The sequence below is a fragment of the Salvelinus namaycush genome, chromosome 21 (assembly GCF_016432855.1).
Source record: "Salvelinus namaycush isolate Seneca chromosome 21, SaNama_1.0, whole genome shotgun sequence".
In the NCBI taxonomy this organism is placed as follows: Eukaryota; Metazoa; Chordata; class Actinopteri; order Salmoniformes; family Salmonidae; genus Salvelinus; species Salvelinus namaycush.
The window spans coordinates 33,471,899-33,488,721 of NC_052327.1; the positions used below are offsets into that span (position 1 = coordinate 33,471,899).

The following is a 16,823-nucleotide window of genomic DNA, read 5'->3' on the forward strand; positions in this document are numbered from 1 at the left end:
AGTATCTGTTTGAATATTGTGCTTTACCGGTGGTTCAATCTCCTCAAAATCAGAGTTGGCCTCTTCAATGTTGGGCTCCTCGTTTTCTGCAGCTTTTTCACGTGAGAAGTGCCTCACCAGGATGAGAGGGAGAGCTGAAGGAGTAGAGTACAACAGACAACATGCTTGATCAGAGCTCATGCAGCTACTGTATGTCAGACTTAAATATTGCAGACAGATTGTGGCTTCCATCAATGTAAATGTCTGCGTCATTGCCCAATTCACCATATTGTGTGTGTGTGCGTGTTAAATATATATACATACCCACCTTTTTTTATATGTATATATTTTCCCTTATTAGTTTCCCCTAATTGGAGTAAACTAATGGACAACAACATTTAGCCTTCAACTTCCAGCTTAAACATACTTTATAAATACAGACACAGTATATCTTACAATGGTTATCTTTTGTTTGTTTTTAGTCCCATCCTTCAGCTACCCTCAACCCCTCCCATCTACTTCTGAAGACCATCCCATTTTCTATTTGCCATATATTTTTAACTGTGCTGTTTCACAAAAGTTCTGAACCTATATACATTTTACAGACATAGTATATTTTACATTGGTTACCTTGTCCAACCCGTCAGGTCCACTCAACTCCTCCCATCCATCTTTGAACCACATCCAGTTTTGGTGTTTATTTGACATATATTTTTAACTGTGATGTTATGTTTCACAAAGTTCTGAACCTTTCTATTCTCATAGTTTCTAAAGATTGTACATTTAAAAAAAAAATGGTTTAAGAGTATTATATTATTGAGCGATTGACTATGACTTTTCAAATCACCCGGCAGTGCTATCTGCAGTTAGCTCCAGGTAAATGTTGCAATTCTTCAGCCATACCTGAACCTGTGAACAAAAACAAGCTATGTATGGACAGTACCGAAACAAATGATCTAATGATTCTGTCCCTTCGCAGCAAAATCTGCAGAGCTGGGATGTTTGTATCCGTATGTATGTATGTATGTATGTATGTATGTATGTATGTATGTATGTATGTATGTATGTATGTATGCACACACACACAATTCTATTGGTTGCAAGAATTTTGTATAATCATTTCAAATTGAAAAAAGTTCTGAATCAGATGCTTTGGGAATCAGTTCATAAACCATGTGGCATGGAATTGGTACATCGGAAAATTTATCCCAACTATTTTGCAATCTATATGACATAGCGGTAATTTTTTTGGTCCTGAAATTAAACTGGTATATTTTTTCATTTAACACAATTTTCTTTAACCAATTTGTCTTTAATGCAGGACGGCCAGACAAGTTCCTTCTCCCCCTTCCCTCTTCCATTTTCCATTTTTTTGCGGTAATGCTGCATTTAGTTGGTTGTAATTTTGGGTAGAGCAGACTTTTCCATGTATTTTGTTAGCTGCATGTGTGAGATACAGTACATCCGGGAAAGTATTCCAGACCCTTTCACTTTTTCCATATTTTGTTATGTTACAGCCTTATTCTGAAATAGATTAAATTGTTGTTTCTTTATCAATCTACACACAATACCCCATAATGACAAAGCAAAAACAGGTTTAGACATTTTAGCACATTTATAAAAAGTTAACATAAGTATTCAGACACTTATGATATTTGAAATTGAGATCAGGTGCATCCTGAGGTAGATTCAATTGATTGGACATGATTTGGAAAGGCACATACCGGTCTATATAAGGTCCCACAGTTGACAGTGCATGTAAGAGCAAAAACCAAGCCATGAGGTTGAAGGAATTGTCCGTAGAGCTCAGAGACAGGATTGTGTCGAGGCACAGATCTGGGGAAGGCTATCAAAACATTTCTGCATCATTGAAGGTCCCCAAGAACACAGTGGCCTCCACCATTCTTACATGGAAGTTTGGAACCACCAAGACTCTTCCTAGAACTGGCCGCCCGGCCAAATTAAGCAATCAGGGGAGAAGGGCCTTGGTCAGGGAGGTAACCAAGAACCCGATGGTCACTGTGACAGAGCTTCAGAGTTTCTCTGTGGAGATGGGAGAACCTTCCAGAAGGACAACCATCTTTGCAGCACTCCATCAAATCAGGCCACTCCTCGGTAAAAGGCACGAAAGCCCGCTTAGATTTCGCCAAAAGGCATCTAAACAAGATTATCTGGTCTGATGAAACCAAGACTGAACTCTTTGGCCTGAATACCTAGTGTCACGTCTGGAGGAAACCTGGCACCATCCCTACGGTGAAGCACAGTGGTGGCAGCATCATGCTGTGGGGATGTTTTTCAGAAGCAGCGACTGGGAGACTAGTTAGGATCGAGGGAAAGATTAACAGAGCAAAGTACAGAGAGATGCTTGATGAAAACCTGCTGCAGAGGGCTCAGGACCTCTGACTGGAGCTTTATTTATTTCACCTTTATCTAACCAGGTAGGCCAGTTGAGAACAAGTTCTCATTTACAACTGCGACCTGGCCAAGATAAAGCAAAGCAGTGCAACACAAACAACAGAGTTACACAAACAAACGTACAGTCAATAACACAGAAAAATCTATGTACAGTGTGTGCAAATGAAGAGTCGGGAGGTAAGGTAATAAATAGGCCATCGTGGCGAGATAATTACAATTTAGCATTAACACTGGAGTGATAGATGTGCAGATGATGATGTGCAAGTAGAGATACTGGGGTGCAAAAGAGCAAGATGATAAATAACAATATGGGGATGATGTAGTTGGGTGTGCTATTTACAGATTGGCTGTGTACAGGTGCAGTGATCGATAAGCTGCTCTGACAGCTGATACTTAAAGTTAGTGAGGGAGATATAAGACTCCAGCTTCAGTGATTTTTGCAATTCATTCCAGTCATTGACAGCAGAGAACTGGAAGGAAAGGCGGCCAAAGGAAGTGTTGGCTTTGGGGATGACCAGTGAAATATACCTGCTGGAGCGCGTGCTACGGGTAGGTGTTGCTATGGTGACCAGTGAGCTGAGATAAGGCGGGGCTTTACCTAGCAAAGACTTATAGATGACCTGGAGCCAGTGGGTTTGGCGACGAATATGTAGTGAGGGCCAGCCAATGAGAGCATACAGTTGAGAGGATCTGCAGAGAAGAATGGGAGAACCTCCCCGAACACAGGTGTGCCAAGCTTGTAGCGTCATACCCAAGAAGACTTGAGGCTGTGATTGCTGTCGTAGGTGATTCAACAAAGTACTGAGTAAAGGGTCTTAATACTTATGTAAATGTGATTTGTAAACAATTCTAAAAACGTGTTTTTGCTTTGTCATTATGGGCTAGTGTGTGTAGAATGATGAGGGGGGAAATGATTGAATCAATTTTAGAATAAGGCTGTAACATAAAATATGGAAAAAGTCAAGGGGTCTGAATGCACTAACTCCACCAGTCCTATTTACAAAGATTATACAGTTCTACATTTTTTTCTCCCTAAAATGATGTTTTTTTTTTATCAATTAGTATATTTGAGTTTAACCTTAATATTTGTTCTGTCTTTTCTGGTGGATTAAACTGAAATTGGTAGATCAGACAACACGCTCCTCAGATACATGCTCATTTACACACACTACATACACAAACAACCTGTGTTGTCATTGTGTATAATAAGGGTCATTACGCATGATCAATCATGTCTGAAATGATCAAATAACGTATGCAAAATCTTTACAGTTTGATAGAGTTGAAGTAACCAGAATCATGTTTTATCAGCAAGAGAGCAGTTATAATGCGGTCTATCCCGAAAAGTAACCTAGTCCAAACACGAATCTAATTCAATTGTAGACAACTCTAGACCAAAACAAAAATTTAAAATATTCTTCCCAGAGAACACCAGCTCCCTCTAGTGTATGTGAGATCTCACTTCAGCTTTTAAATCTTTCATTTAACTCAGATTCTCACGCAATACTTCAACACCATCAGTCAGTGTACTGTCATTTTTTCTCATTGGTATTATTAAAGAAGTACAGAACACCCCAGGCCCCAGCTGCAACAGCTCTCTATGCATTGCAGTGACTTCTACAAAACACAAACATCAGAGCTAGTAACGCCACAGCAGGGAATAAGAAGGGGTGAAATCCCTGTAGGAGGATAAGGAGGTGATATAGATAGGACTGATAAGGATCATGTCAGATTATCAACAGCAGAGGTTGCCTACTCACTAGCACAGATCTTCCTCTTCCATCTGCTGTTCCCAGATGGGAGGGATGACTTGGTACTGGAATGTTCTGCAGGGAGAGTGGGCATAACCCGTATCACAACACATACAGTATTGATCTGCGGCAACCCATTTGAACTGGATATCTGTCAAACAATGATAAACTATAGTTCTACATTTACAAGTTATGTAAGCGAATGAGAGGTCTCTATACAGTTTTAGGGTGCTAGGCAACTACCGTTCAGCCATGGGGTGGCGTCGCACACCTTTCAACTGAGCCCAGCAAATGTAGCGTGGAGAACAGAACAGCTGTGGCCTATTGACAGCCAGTAGACAGCCCTATCTGTGCAGCCGGACAGAATGTTCAGGCCAGTCGCAGTGCGCAGCGCTCCCCATGCCAAGACAAATATTCACTTAATGTGGGAGAATGGCTTTGTCTGCCCCACCCAGATTTCAGAGCCTTAACTGGAGGAGTGGGATCTCACACGGGGAAACAGAGGACGGCGGGCTGCTCCTAAATCACTCACTCCCTCAGACCCTAATAAACAAAGTCTACATCCCACAGTACCAGGGCTATATCACTATATGGATGGAATCATATCCTACACGCTCTAGACATCCAGACTGACGCCTGTAATGATGCTGGGAGAGAACTTAGGCTGCTACAAGGCCAAGGCTGTGGGCGGCGAGAACAGGGAAATAGCTACAGTTGAAGTCGGAAGTTTACTTACACTTTAGCCAAATACATTTAAACTCAGTTTTTCACAATTCCTGACATTTAATCCTAGTAAAATTTCCCTGTCTTAGGTCAGTTAGGATCACCACTATTTTAAAAATGTGAAATGTCAAAATAATAGTAGAGCGAATGATTTATTTCAGCTTTAATTTCTTTTTCATCACATTCCCAGTGGGTCAGAAGTTTACATACACTCAATTATTATCTGGTAGCATTGCCTTTGAATTGTTGACCCTGGATCAAACGTTTCGGGTAGCCTTCCACAAGCTTCCCACAATAAGTTGGGTGAATTCTGGCCCATTTCTCCTGACAGAGCTGGTGTAACTGAGTCAGGTTTGTAGGCCTCCTTGCTCGCACACGCTTTTTCAGTTCCCGCCCACACGTTTTCTATAGGATTGAGGTCAGGGCTTTGTGATGGCCACTCCAATACCTTGACTTTGATGTCCTTAAGCCATTTTGCCACAACTTTGGAAGTATGCTTGGGGTCATTGTCCATTTGGAAGACCCATTTGCGACCAGGCTTTAACTTCCTGACTGATGTCTTGAGATGTTGCTTCAATATATCCACATAATTTTCCTCCCTCATGATGCCATCCATTTTGTGAAGTACACCAGTCTCTCCTGCAGCAAAGCACCCCCACAACATGATGCTGCCACCCCGTGCATCACGATTGTGATGATGTTCTTCGGCTTGCAGGCCTCCCCCTTTTTCCTCCAAACATAATGGTCATTATGGCCAAACAGTTCTGTTTTTGTTTCATCAGACCAGAGGACATTTCTCCAAAAAAGTACGATCTTTGTCCCCATGTGCAATTGCAAACCGTAGTCTGACTTTTTTATGGTGGCTTTGGAGCAGTGGCTTCTTCCTTGCTGAGTGGCCTTTCAGGTTATGTCGATATAGGACTCGTTTTACCGTGGATATTGATACTTTTGTACCCATTTCCTCCAGCATCTTCACAAGGTCCTTTGCCGTTGTTCTGGGATTGATTTGCACTTTTTGCACCAAAGTACGTTCATCTCTAGGAGACAGAACGCGTCTCCTTCATGAGCGGTTATGACAGCTGCGTGGTCCCATGGTGTTTATACTTGTGTATTGTTTGTACAGATGAACGTGGTACCTACCTACAATTTTTTTTCCCTGAGGTCTTGGCTGATTTCTTTTGATTTTCCAATGATGTCAAGCAAAGAGGCACTGAGTTTGAAGGTAGGTCTTGAAATATATCCACAGGTACACCTCCAATTGACTCAAATGATGTCAATTAGGCTTTAGAAGCTTCTGATAGGCATGACATCATTTTCTGGAATTTTCCAAGCTGTTTAAAGGCACAGTCAACCTAGTGTATGTAAACTTCTGACCCATTGGAATTGATACAGTAAATAAGTGAAATAATCTCTAAACAATTGTAGGAAAAATGACTTGTGTCATGCACACAGTAGATGTCCTAACTGACTTGCCAAAACTGTAGTTTGTTAACAAGTGGTTGAAAAACAAGTTTTAATGACTCCAACCTAAGTGTATGTAAACTTCGTCTTCAACTGTATAGCTGAAGCTAGGGGGAAATCAGGCTAATGTGTTTCATGTGGGTGAATGTCAGGGAGACTTCACACCTTTCTTCTCCTGTGCAGAATCTTGTGGTTTGAGAGATGTATCGGAGTTGGCCTGTTTCTTCGAGTCAGCACTGTAAAAAGACATGGACAACACACAAAAACAATGAGCAACGGCAAATATCCATATACGAATAAGGACACATTGAGGGTTGTGCTGTAGTAGTGGACTCACGTCCTGTTGGAGTCAGGCATGTCCAGGTCCACTGTGTTCATGGCCACCTCAGGCACCGTGCGGGTGTACAGTCCATTCATCAGACCTGTGCATCTGTAGTGACGTCCTGAAAATAGAAATCTTATTAGGCCAAATTCACATATGACACTAAGTGTACTCCAACAAACTAGGACAGCTAGGATGGTTACAAAGCTACTGCTCTTACTATGTGTAAATGTGTCTGCCTCTAACTGGCTAGGTCACACTACCAGGCTGCATTACTGCTTTGGAAATAACAGTGCAAACATGTTACCTTACTTTATACATTTGCACCAGTCAGCATGCAATAAAAGTCTCATATATATATCTGTAGACACACAGGTATAAATGGAGACTTGGTAAAAGCATTGTGTTAAAGTATAAATCAACATTTAAGGAAAACCAACCATGTGATATGGAACAAAAGTGAACATTCATGCTAGTGATTACTCACAGAACCAAACTGAAGCCATGTTGATAATTGTTTCATAGATTCTTCTGAGTACATTTCATAATGAAAAACCAATACAAACATTATCTAGAATTCTACGTAAATGCGTGGGGCATGCTCTGCATCAGTAACTGAATGGGTTGGTTAGGTGGTGTAGTATACTGTGGTTATGGATGTGGGTCTAATTGTCGAGGCAACACAGCTTCAGCACAAACAATAGCCCACTTGAGGTGCTGAATCAGAATGAATTTAGGGCAATTACCCAAATAATACTGTTGATGTCACATTGTATTGGAATCCAAACACAACAACAAAAAATACTTTGATCGAGAGATGACCCAAGGATGACCCAGAGATGACCCAAACAGAAAGATGAGAAAGACCCGAAAAGAGAAACCCATAAAGTGAAAGTATACGTGTAATGGTCTATTACTATTATTTGAATTCAGTTCATAGTGGAGACGCTTTTGCATTGGGTCTAATGTATGGTTTTTGTTGTGACAATAAGTGACTGTGCTATTTGGGGAAATCAAATAAAAGTAACTGCTCCCTAGAAGTGTCACTCAGTCCCCCCTAAAAACACATGACCGACTGGGGAATGAACAGGGCTGAGCGACACTGTCCAGGGAAATTCAAGTGTGGTTAAGTGCGTGGGAATGTGCCAATCAGCAAACAAGTTTTTTGTAAACAGAGGTTATGCTTGTGACAGGGTTATTAATGTGAGGGTGCGGGTCAAAAAAATAGTTTTTTTTTGCAAAATCGAACATTTCAGTTGTTAATTCTGCTGTCAATTTGAAAAATCAATAAAAGTTGGTAAATTTGGCTAATTTGTTTAAAAAAAATTAAGGGAGGAAGCAAGTAACTTATGTAATCAAATACATTTATTTATACTTACAGCTTTAAATAGCATAAATTAATCAAAACAGTTTATTCACTGTGGAAAAATACAAGGTAGCAAACAAAATCTTATAAACAACTAAAATGTACAACAAAATATTCTGGAGCCAACTTGCAGAATTGTGCCCCAAAAAAACTAGGATCTTGTCATGAGCAATGAGCTCAGCTTTGTGTTAGGAGCAACATGAGAGCCCTTGAGAAGGTTTCTGAATGATAAGCGCCTTCTGCAACAGAGAATCACAGGGGGACATAGACGGGGAGATGGAGGTTACTATCAGATGGGGCAGACAAAAAGACTTGAAGAAACTGCATGCCAAAAACTCCGACCTTCAACACGTTGTGCGTTAAAGCGGTCAGAAAGAACAGCACGTCTCAGTGGGTTAGCTTGGAAGAATGGAAGGCTTTTGAAACATACTAGTGACTCAATTATCGAACAAATGTGTGTCTAACGGAATGAACTCCTTGCCATACACAGGACCCATGCTGCGTTCTCAACATGAATGGTTAATGAGTGGTCACAAAGAGCTATGGAGGCAGCGAACGCAAAGCAACAATATTGATCATGTGACCCAAGTAGGCCATCACCTTCCTGCCATAACGATTCAGCCCGTCACAATGATTGTTGTGTGTGTGTGTGTGTGTGTGTGTGTGTGTGTGTGTGTGTGTGTGTGCGCACCGTGGGATTTATTTAAGATACCAATCAGAGTTCGCAGCAATCAGCCATAGGTTGCAGTAATGGAATTTGAAACAGACTACATAATGAAAGAATGGAGAAATGAAATGTAAGAAATATGGAAGGGAAAACATGACCTAAAAATATTAAGAATCACAAATAAAATAAAAGCTTTGTTGCAACACTTAGCAATCCTTTTCAAAAACAAGTCATAACTGTACTACCAGACCAAGCTATTGATTCAGAACACTTCAGAACAAACATTCCTGGGATCATTTGCATATTAGAATATGTGCAAAAATGTGCGTCAAATCCAAGTCTTGTGATCCAAGCAGTACAAAAGCAAAGAACTATACCTAAATATTTCAAAGAAAAACAATCTTTCTTTGGAAGAATTTGCTACAGTACCTGATGTAGAGATAAACATGAGGATCCTCTATGTTCTTTTACAACAATGAGAGTTTAACTCAGATTCATCTAAAATCAAATGTGTCCCATTAAACTGCACTAGAAAAATGTGAAAGAAGATTCTAAAACAAAAATATAGCAACAAAATACCCTCCGGAATCATCTTAGAAAAAAGCTAGTGAGATGCAAAAACAATAATACTGTTTGCCATCTCCATTACGTGCCTCACAGGCGCAATATAGCAGTGCAGTTCAAGAAAAAGCAGTACTCCGTTCAACAGACTCCACAAAACACAAGCACACCAGGCACTACACACAACCTTAGCAGTCCCGCCAAGTCAAGTGCTTTTAGTGGATCCATTATGGATTACAAAATGTTAAAATAATTTTACCCAAAAATAAGCTTAGGAATACTGAAATAAAAGATTAAGTAATTGAAAGGATGCATGTTAAAAGGATACTTAAGGATTTTGGCCCTTTAACTACCTCCCCAGAGTCAGATGAACCCATGGATACCATTTTTATGTCTCTGTAGTTTGAAGGAAGTTGCTAACTAGCACAATGACTGGAAGTCTATGATAACTGCTAGCATGATTTCAAGATTCCATAGACTTCCAGTCATTGCGCTAATGCTAGTGGAGCATTGGCTCGCGAAACTACCTCAAACTTCCTTCATATTGGAAGGAGACATAAAAATGGTATCCAATGGTTCATCTGACTACGGGGAAGTAGGACTTCATTGCCAAAATCCCAAAGTATCCCTTTAAGAACCATGCATCGCACTTGGTATAATACTTTCATGAACATGAAGTTTGTTTGTCATAAAATCAAATAAAGAATAGAAGACTTGAAATTGAACATCATTTTAGAATCTGCATAAAGCATTTTACATTGTGTAGACTGCTGTAGCTCAGGCACTTGCGTCACAGAGAGTACAGTACAGCATTAAGTCCATGAGGCACCAGGCACTGCATCTCTAGTTGGCCCTGAGTCCTAGACGCTACTGGGCCCAGGGCAGTAGGCCTTGGGGCTGGGGCTCAGGCTGCCCAGCCTCCATGTAAATCTGGCCCAGGAGCTCGTGCAGCATGCTCAGTAGGGGCAGGCCCAGACTCAGCAGCTCGTACAGGAAGCCGTAGTCCTCTGAGCGATCCCTGAGGTGGAGCCCCGCCTGACTGACTGCCCCATGCACCCAGCAGGCCAGCCGGTGGGGCGTCCCACACACTGTTTGGCCAGCGTGCAGCGGCCAGCGCAGGCTTCTCCTAAGGAAGGAACACAGGGTACCTGGCGGCTGGCTCTGCAGGCTGCCCATGGTTGAGTTGGGGTCACTCCCGTTCGCCAAAGAGGTCAGATGTCCCTGGTCCTCCTGTGTGTGATAGGCACAACATAACATTTAAAAATCAGACTAAGTGGTGACTAAACACATAAATAAAAATGTTAAAATATCACAAATAACATCATACTTCCCAAGTAAAAATGACTGACTGTTTCGCTGTTACTGAAAGCTGTTTACCGTTCTCCTCTGGAACTTGCTTGAACTTTGAAGGCTGGGTTGGCGCTGAGAATAGTGAAGCTTGCAATAAAACTTGCCTGTAAAACAAATACATCAAATCACATACTAAAACACATGCCTGTTGTCACTAAATATCAACTAAAAATGGACAAACGGCTTCTGCACCCGGGTGGAAAAAGAGGTTGGTATATGGGTGTGTCAGGATCATACCCTGTTGGGAGTTGTAGGCATGTCCGCCCAGGCGTAGTGTGGAGCTGCAGACGTCACAGCGGAAACACTCCCTGTGGAAGAAGTGGCCCTCAGCGCTGAGACGCTCCATCACGTACACACGCTTGGAGCAGAAGTGACACATGTCACTGCCTCCCAGGTTCTGAGGAAACTCCTTCCTTCCAACACACTGGCAGGAGACAGCACAGACAACAGCAGCAGGTTAGGGATATGGAGAGAACAGAATAGGCAAGCTGTTAGCGTAGTCGTCTACTGCTAAAAATTAGGGAGCTTTGCGGTTGAGAGCCATATAAAAAGTGAGCCATTGAACCCCTTTTGGTTCTATATAGCACCATTTCTTCTAGCAGTGTACAGTATTAGGTGGTGGTATGACCACCTAATAAGTTAACATCCACATTAGGGTTACATGTTAAGGCAGGCAGTGGGATAGGACTAGTGAGGATTTCATCATTTTATTTATTTATTTAACCTTTATTAAACTAAGCAAGTCCATTAAGAACAAATTCTTATCTACAGTGACGGCCTACCCCGGCCAAACCCTAACCTGGATGACGCTGGGCAAATTGTGGGACTCCCAATCACGGCCGGTGATTCAGCCTGGAATCTAACCAGGGTCTGTAGTGACACCTCTAGCACTGAGATGCAGTGCCTTAGACCGCTGCGCCACTCGGGAGCCCTCAGAGAACCTTCCAGACTGAAGAGTAACACCAAGTACAATATAACCTAACCAAATTAGTAATACGGCCATAAGGAATAAGTCATACCTTTCAATGGTCCCTGGTATTTTGAAGGCAAAAACTTTAAAATATTTCATGAAATGGGAACTTAATTAGTAGGGAATTTATCCAGCACAGTGAGAGACGATCATGATGATGAAATCAACAATTCTCTGGACCATAGCAGAAAACTAGTCAAATACGGTAGCTTGGCAAGGCTCTGCATGGTGTGGCAAAGCAAAATACTGTTTACCGCTCTAGACTTGAAGACCTGAAGTGGGGCAAAACCCTGTGTGAACAGACGCCCACATGAGTGCATGGAGTTCCCATTGCTGTGGCCCCTGGAGGCCTTTACACAAAACACCATGGCTCATGACTGGAGAATTCACCACAAGATTCAGGTCAGAATGCTTGACAGTACACAGTCCCTATTTCAACAGCTCAACCTTTATCTTTTCTAGTGAAGATATGAACATTCACTCATTAGTATCTTCACAGACCACGATCATCATGCAGAGGGAGGTCACCTGACCTGAAATTCTCAGAACTGCAACACCATGGAAACAAAACATTGTGCAATAAAAATCTCTGCCACTAAATGGACTTAAAATGGATTATCAAGCTGTTACCAGACTTCAAAAACATTCTCAGTTTCTTCACGCATCGCGCCGACAGAAACAAGCATCTTTCTGGTAAGAAGAGGGGCGGGGGGGTATGCCTTATGATCAACGAGACGTGGTGTGATCATAACAACATACATGAACTCAAGTCCTTCTGTTCACCTGACTTATAACTCCTCACAATCAAATGTCGACCGCATTATCTACCAAGAGAATTCTCTTCGATTATAATCACAGCCGCATATATTCCCCCCCAAACAGACACATCGATGGCCCTGAACAAACTTTATTTGACTCTATGTAAACTGGAAACCACATATCCTGAGGCTGCATTCATTGTAGCTGGGGATTTTAACAAGGCTAATCTGAAAACAAGACTCCCTAAATTCTATCAGCATATCGATTGTGCTACCAGGGCTGGTAAAACCCTAGATCATTGTTATTCTAACTTCCGTGATGCATATAAGGCCCTCCCCCGCCCTCCTTTCGGAAAAGCTGACCACGACTCCATTTTGTTGCTCCCTGCCTATAGACAGAGACTAAAACAGGAAGCTCCCGCGCTCAGGTCTGTTCAACGCTTGTCCGACCAATCTGATTCCACGCTTCAAGATTGCTTCGATCACGTGGATTGGGATTGACGAATACGCTGATTCGGTGAGCGAGTTTATTAGCAAGTGCATCAGCGATGTCGTACCCACAGCAACTATTAAAACATTCCCAAACCAGAAATCGTGGATTGATGGCAGCATTCAAGCGAAACTGAAAGCGCAAACCACTGCTTTTAAAAGGAACCACCAGCATTCATATGTTCTGAGCAAGGAACTTAAAACGTTAGCTTTCTTACATGGTACATATTGCACTTTTACTTTATTCTCCAACACTTAGTTTTTGCATTATTTAAACCAAATTGAACATGTTTCATTATTTATTTGAGACTAAATTGATTTTATTGATGTATTATATTAAGTTAAAATTAGTGTTCATTCAGTATTGTTGTAATTGTCATTATTACAAATTGTTGTTTTAATTAAAAAAAATGTATTATATATATATATATATTTTTTTTTAAATATTATTATTATTATTTTTATTTAAATCAGCCGATTAATCGGTATCGGCTTTTTTGGTCCTCCAATAATCGGTATCGGCGTTGAAAAATCATAATCGGTCGACCTCTAGTTTCTGTACTACCATTCAAAACCACACACTGCAGTCATCCATTACACTGCATGTGTTCCATGGCATTCAACGCCATAATCAGATATTTCAAGGCATTTAGTTAGAGTATTTGAACAGATGCCCTGCTAACAGCCACTCAGTCATTTCCTGGGGTTTCATACTGTATTCTCTTCTGTATCATGGTTTAAAAGGCACAACCTCCTCCTAAATAAAAAAAATTATTTCATAAACATTTGAAAAGACTGCCGGCAAGCACTCGTACAGTGGTAAAGATTCTAAAACCAGATAGCCATCAGAAGAAACGTACGGACAACATGAACATTCAGTCTTAACGGTAGTATGTTGGGCCAACATACAGAGTCTAGAACTGAAGAGTCTTACAGTAACCATAAGCACTGAGCGCATTGAGTATAGTCAGTATGCAACCATACACGTTACCTGCATTACTGGGATATTTGTCACCGTCTCTACACAGCACAGCGTACAGGGACCATACCATTTACCCTTCTGGTCAGAGTACAGTACAGCTGCTCACCTTTTTAGGCAGGGCACCGCCAGGCGCCGCATTCTCCTCAATCTTGGCCAGCAGCTGGGTGGCCATGGAGCGCACCTTATTCTGCTCTCCGCCCTCACCTGCAGGGGGGGCACTCTGACAGGACAACTGGAGACATAACCAGCCATGGAGATAAAGCGCCAAATGAATATGCAGTCCCTTTAACACTACTAAAATTGTGCCATCTAAAGCCATACTCGTGATAGAGATACTTGTTGCTACTAAACACACCTCCTCTAAGTAGTTGCCCTTTCTTTGTCTTTTGCTCATTGGGTCATCTTTCTCCAGCCTCTTGTCATCCTGTGAGGAAAAGGCAGTACAAAATACACCCGTTTATTTTACCCTCATTCACTTCACAATCAAAAGGTTATGAGTCTGAGGGTTATCCATAAGAAAGTATGCCTTGTGAGATCTGGATTATCTCTCGTTCACATACCTTATCTACTCTCCTATTGGCACAGAGGAATTGATTTTATCTGCAAAGTTAACATGCACTTACGTTGACAAACACTTGACGTAGGCTAAATCTGATTTACATGTACGCCTTTGTTGCTGCAATGCTTTCCTTTTAAAGCCTGCACATGGGAGAGCGAGCGACCGCCGAGCACGCAAGAGGGAGGGAGGGAGGGAGCGAGCGAGCGCGCGAGAGAGCGAGGGAGAGAGAGCGCAAGCCGGAGAGCGAGCGCAAGAGGGCCAGAGAGGGCGAGCGAGCGCAAGAGGGCCAGAGAGGGCGAGCGAGCGCAAGAGGGCCAGAGAGGGCGAGCGAGCGCAAGAGGGCCAGAGAGGGCGAGCGAGCGCAAGAGGGCGAGAGAGCGCAAGAGGGCCAGAGAGGGCGAGAGAGCGCAAGAGGGCGAGAGAGCGGGAGAGAGAGCGCGAGCGAGCGGGAGAGAGAGCGCGAGCGAGCGGGAGAGAGAGCGCGAGCGAGCGGGAGAGAGAGCGCGAGCGAGCGGGAGAGAGCGCGAGCGAGCGAGCAAGAGGGAGAGCGAGCGAGCGAGCAAGAGGGAGAGCGAGCGAGCGAGCAAGAGGGAGAGCGAGCGAGCGAGCAAGAGGGAGAGCGAGCGAGCGAGCAAGAGGGAGAGCGAGCGAGCGAGCAAGAGGGAGAGAGCGAGCGAGCGAGCGAGCAAGAGGGAGAGAGCGAGCGAGCGAGCGAGCAAGAGGGAGCGAGCGAGCGAGCGAGCGAGCAAGAGGGAGAGAGCGAGCGAGCGAGCGAGCAAGAGGGAGAGAGCGAGCGAGCAAGAGGGAGAGAGCGAGCGAGCGAGCAAGAGGGAGAGAGCGAGCGAGCAAGAGGGAGAGAGCGAGCGAGCGAGCAAGAGGGAGAGAGCGAGCGAGCGAGCGAGCAAGAGGGAGCGAGCGAGCGAGCGAGCGGGAGAGCGAGCGAGCGGGAGAGCGAGCGAGCGGGAGAGCGAGCGAGCGAGAGGGAGAGCGAGCGAGCGAGCGAGAGGGAGAGCGAGCGAGCGAGCGAGAGAGGGCGAGCGAGCGAGAGAGGGCGAGCGAGCGAGAGAGGGCGAGCGAGCGAGAGAGGGCGAGCGAGCGAGAGGGAGAGAGGGCGAGCGAGCGAGAGGGAGAGAGGGCGAGCGAGCGAGAGGGAGAGAGGGCGAGCGAGCGAGAGGGAGAGAGGGCGAGCGAGCGAGAGGGAGAGAGGGCGAGCGAGCGAGAGGGAGAGAGGGCGAGCGAGCGAGAGGGAGAGAGGGCGAGCGAGCGAGAGGGAGAGAGGGCGAGCGAGCGAGGGCGAGCGAGCAAGAGAGCGAGCGAGCAAGAGAGCGAGCGAGCAAGAGAGCGAGCGAGCAAGAGAGCGAGCGAGCAAGAGAGCGAGCGAGCAAGAGAGCGAGCGAGCGAGAGGGAGAGAGAGCGAGCGAGCGAGAGGGAGAGAGAGCGAGCGAGCGAGAGGGAGAGAGAGCGAGCGAGCGAGCGAGAGGGAGAGAGAGCGAGCGAGCGAGCGAGCGGGAGAGAGAGCGAGCGAGCGAGAGGGAGAGAGGGCGAGCGAGCGAGAGGGAGAGAGGGCGAGCGAGCGAGAGGGAGAGCGAGCGAGAGGGAGAGAGGGCGAGCGAGCGAGAGGGAGAGAGGGCGAGCGAGCAAGAGGGCGAGCGAGCAAGAGAGCGAGCGAGCAAGAGAGCGAGCGAGCAAGAGAGCGAGCGAGCAAGAGAGCGAGCGAGCAAGAGAGCGAGCGAGCAAGAGAGCGAGCGAGCAAGAGAGCGAGCGAGCAAGAGGGAGAGAGGGCGAGCGAGCAAGAGGGAGCGAGGGCGAGCGAGCAAGAGGGAGAGAGGGCGAGCGAGCAAGAGGGAGAGAGGGCGAGCGAGCAAGAGGGAGAGAGGGCGAGCGAGCAAGAGGGAGAGAGGGCGAGCGAGCAAGAGGGAGAGAGGGCGAGCGAGCAAGAGGGAGAGAGGGCGAGCGAGCAAGAGGGAGAGAGGGCGAGCGAGCAAGAGGGAGAGAGGGCGAGCGAGCAAGAGGGAGAGAGGGCGAGCGAGCAAGAGGGAGAGAGGGCGAGCGAGCAAGAGGGAGAGAGGGCGAGCGAGCAAGAGGGAGAGAGGGCGAGCGAGCAAGAGGGAGAGAGGGCGAGCGAGCAAGAGGGAGAGAGGGCGAGCGAGCAAGAGGGAGAGAGGGCGAGCGAGCAAGAGGGAGAGAGGGCGAGCGAGCAAGAGGGAGAGAGGGCGAGCGAGCAAGAGGGAGAGAGGGCGAGCGAGCAAGAGGGAGAGAGGGCGGGCGAGCGAGCAAGAGGGCGAGCGAGCGAGAGGGCGAGCGAGCGAGAGGGGGAGCGAGCGAGAGGGGGAGCGAGCGAGAGGGGGAGCGAGCGAGAGGGGGAGCGAGCGAGAGGGGGAGCGAGCGAGAGGGGGAGCGAGCGAGAGGGGGAGCGAGCGAGAGGGGGAGCGAGCGAGAGGGGGAGCGAGCGAGAGGGGGAGAGAGCGAG

The 16,823-nt window shown here is 45.3% G+C and overlaps 1 protein-coding gene across 1 annotated transcript in view; it reads right to left on the reverse strand.

Annotated features, from left to right (window-relative positions):
- mical2b (microtubule associated monooxygenase, calponin and LIM domain containing 2b) overlaps positions 1 to 16,823 on the reverse strand; it is a 79,031-nt gene that overhangs the window by 16,261 nt on the left and 45,947 nt on the right. The window contains exons 14-22 of the mRNA XM_039016910.1: positions 14,141 to 14,218; positions 13,901 to 14,026; positions 10,833 to 11,019; positions 10,623 to 10,699; positions 10,117 to 10,475; positions 6,667 to 6,759; positions 6,495 to 6,565; positions 4,155 to 4,220; positions 28 to 134 (exon numbers count right to left, since the gene is read on the reverse strand). Of these exons, the coding sequence (XP_038872838.1) occupies positions 28 to 134; positions 4,155 to 4,220; positions 6,495 to 6,565; positions 6,667 to 6,759; positions 10,117 to 10,475; positions 10,623 to 10,699; positions 10,833 to 11,019; positions 13,901 to 14,026; positions 14,141 to 14,218 (1,164 nt within the window). The remainder of the gene's footprint in view (positions 1 to 27; positions 135 to 4,154; positions 4,221 to 6,494; positions 6,566 to 6,666; positions 6,760 to 10,116; positions 10,476 to 10,622; positions 10,700 to 10,832; positions 11,020 to 13,900; positions 14,027 to 14,140; positions 14,219 to 16,823) is intronic.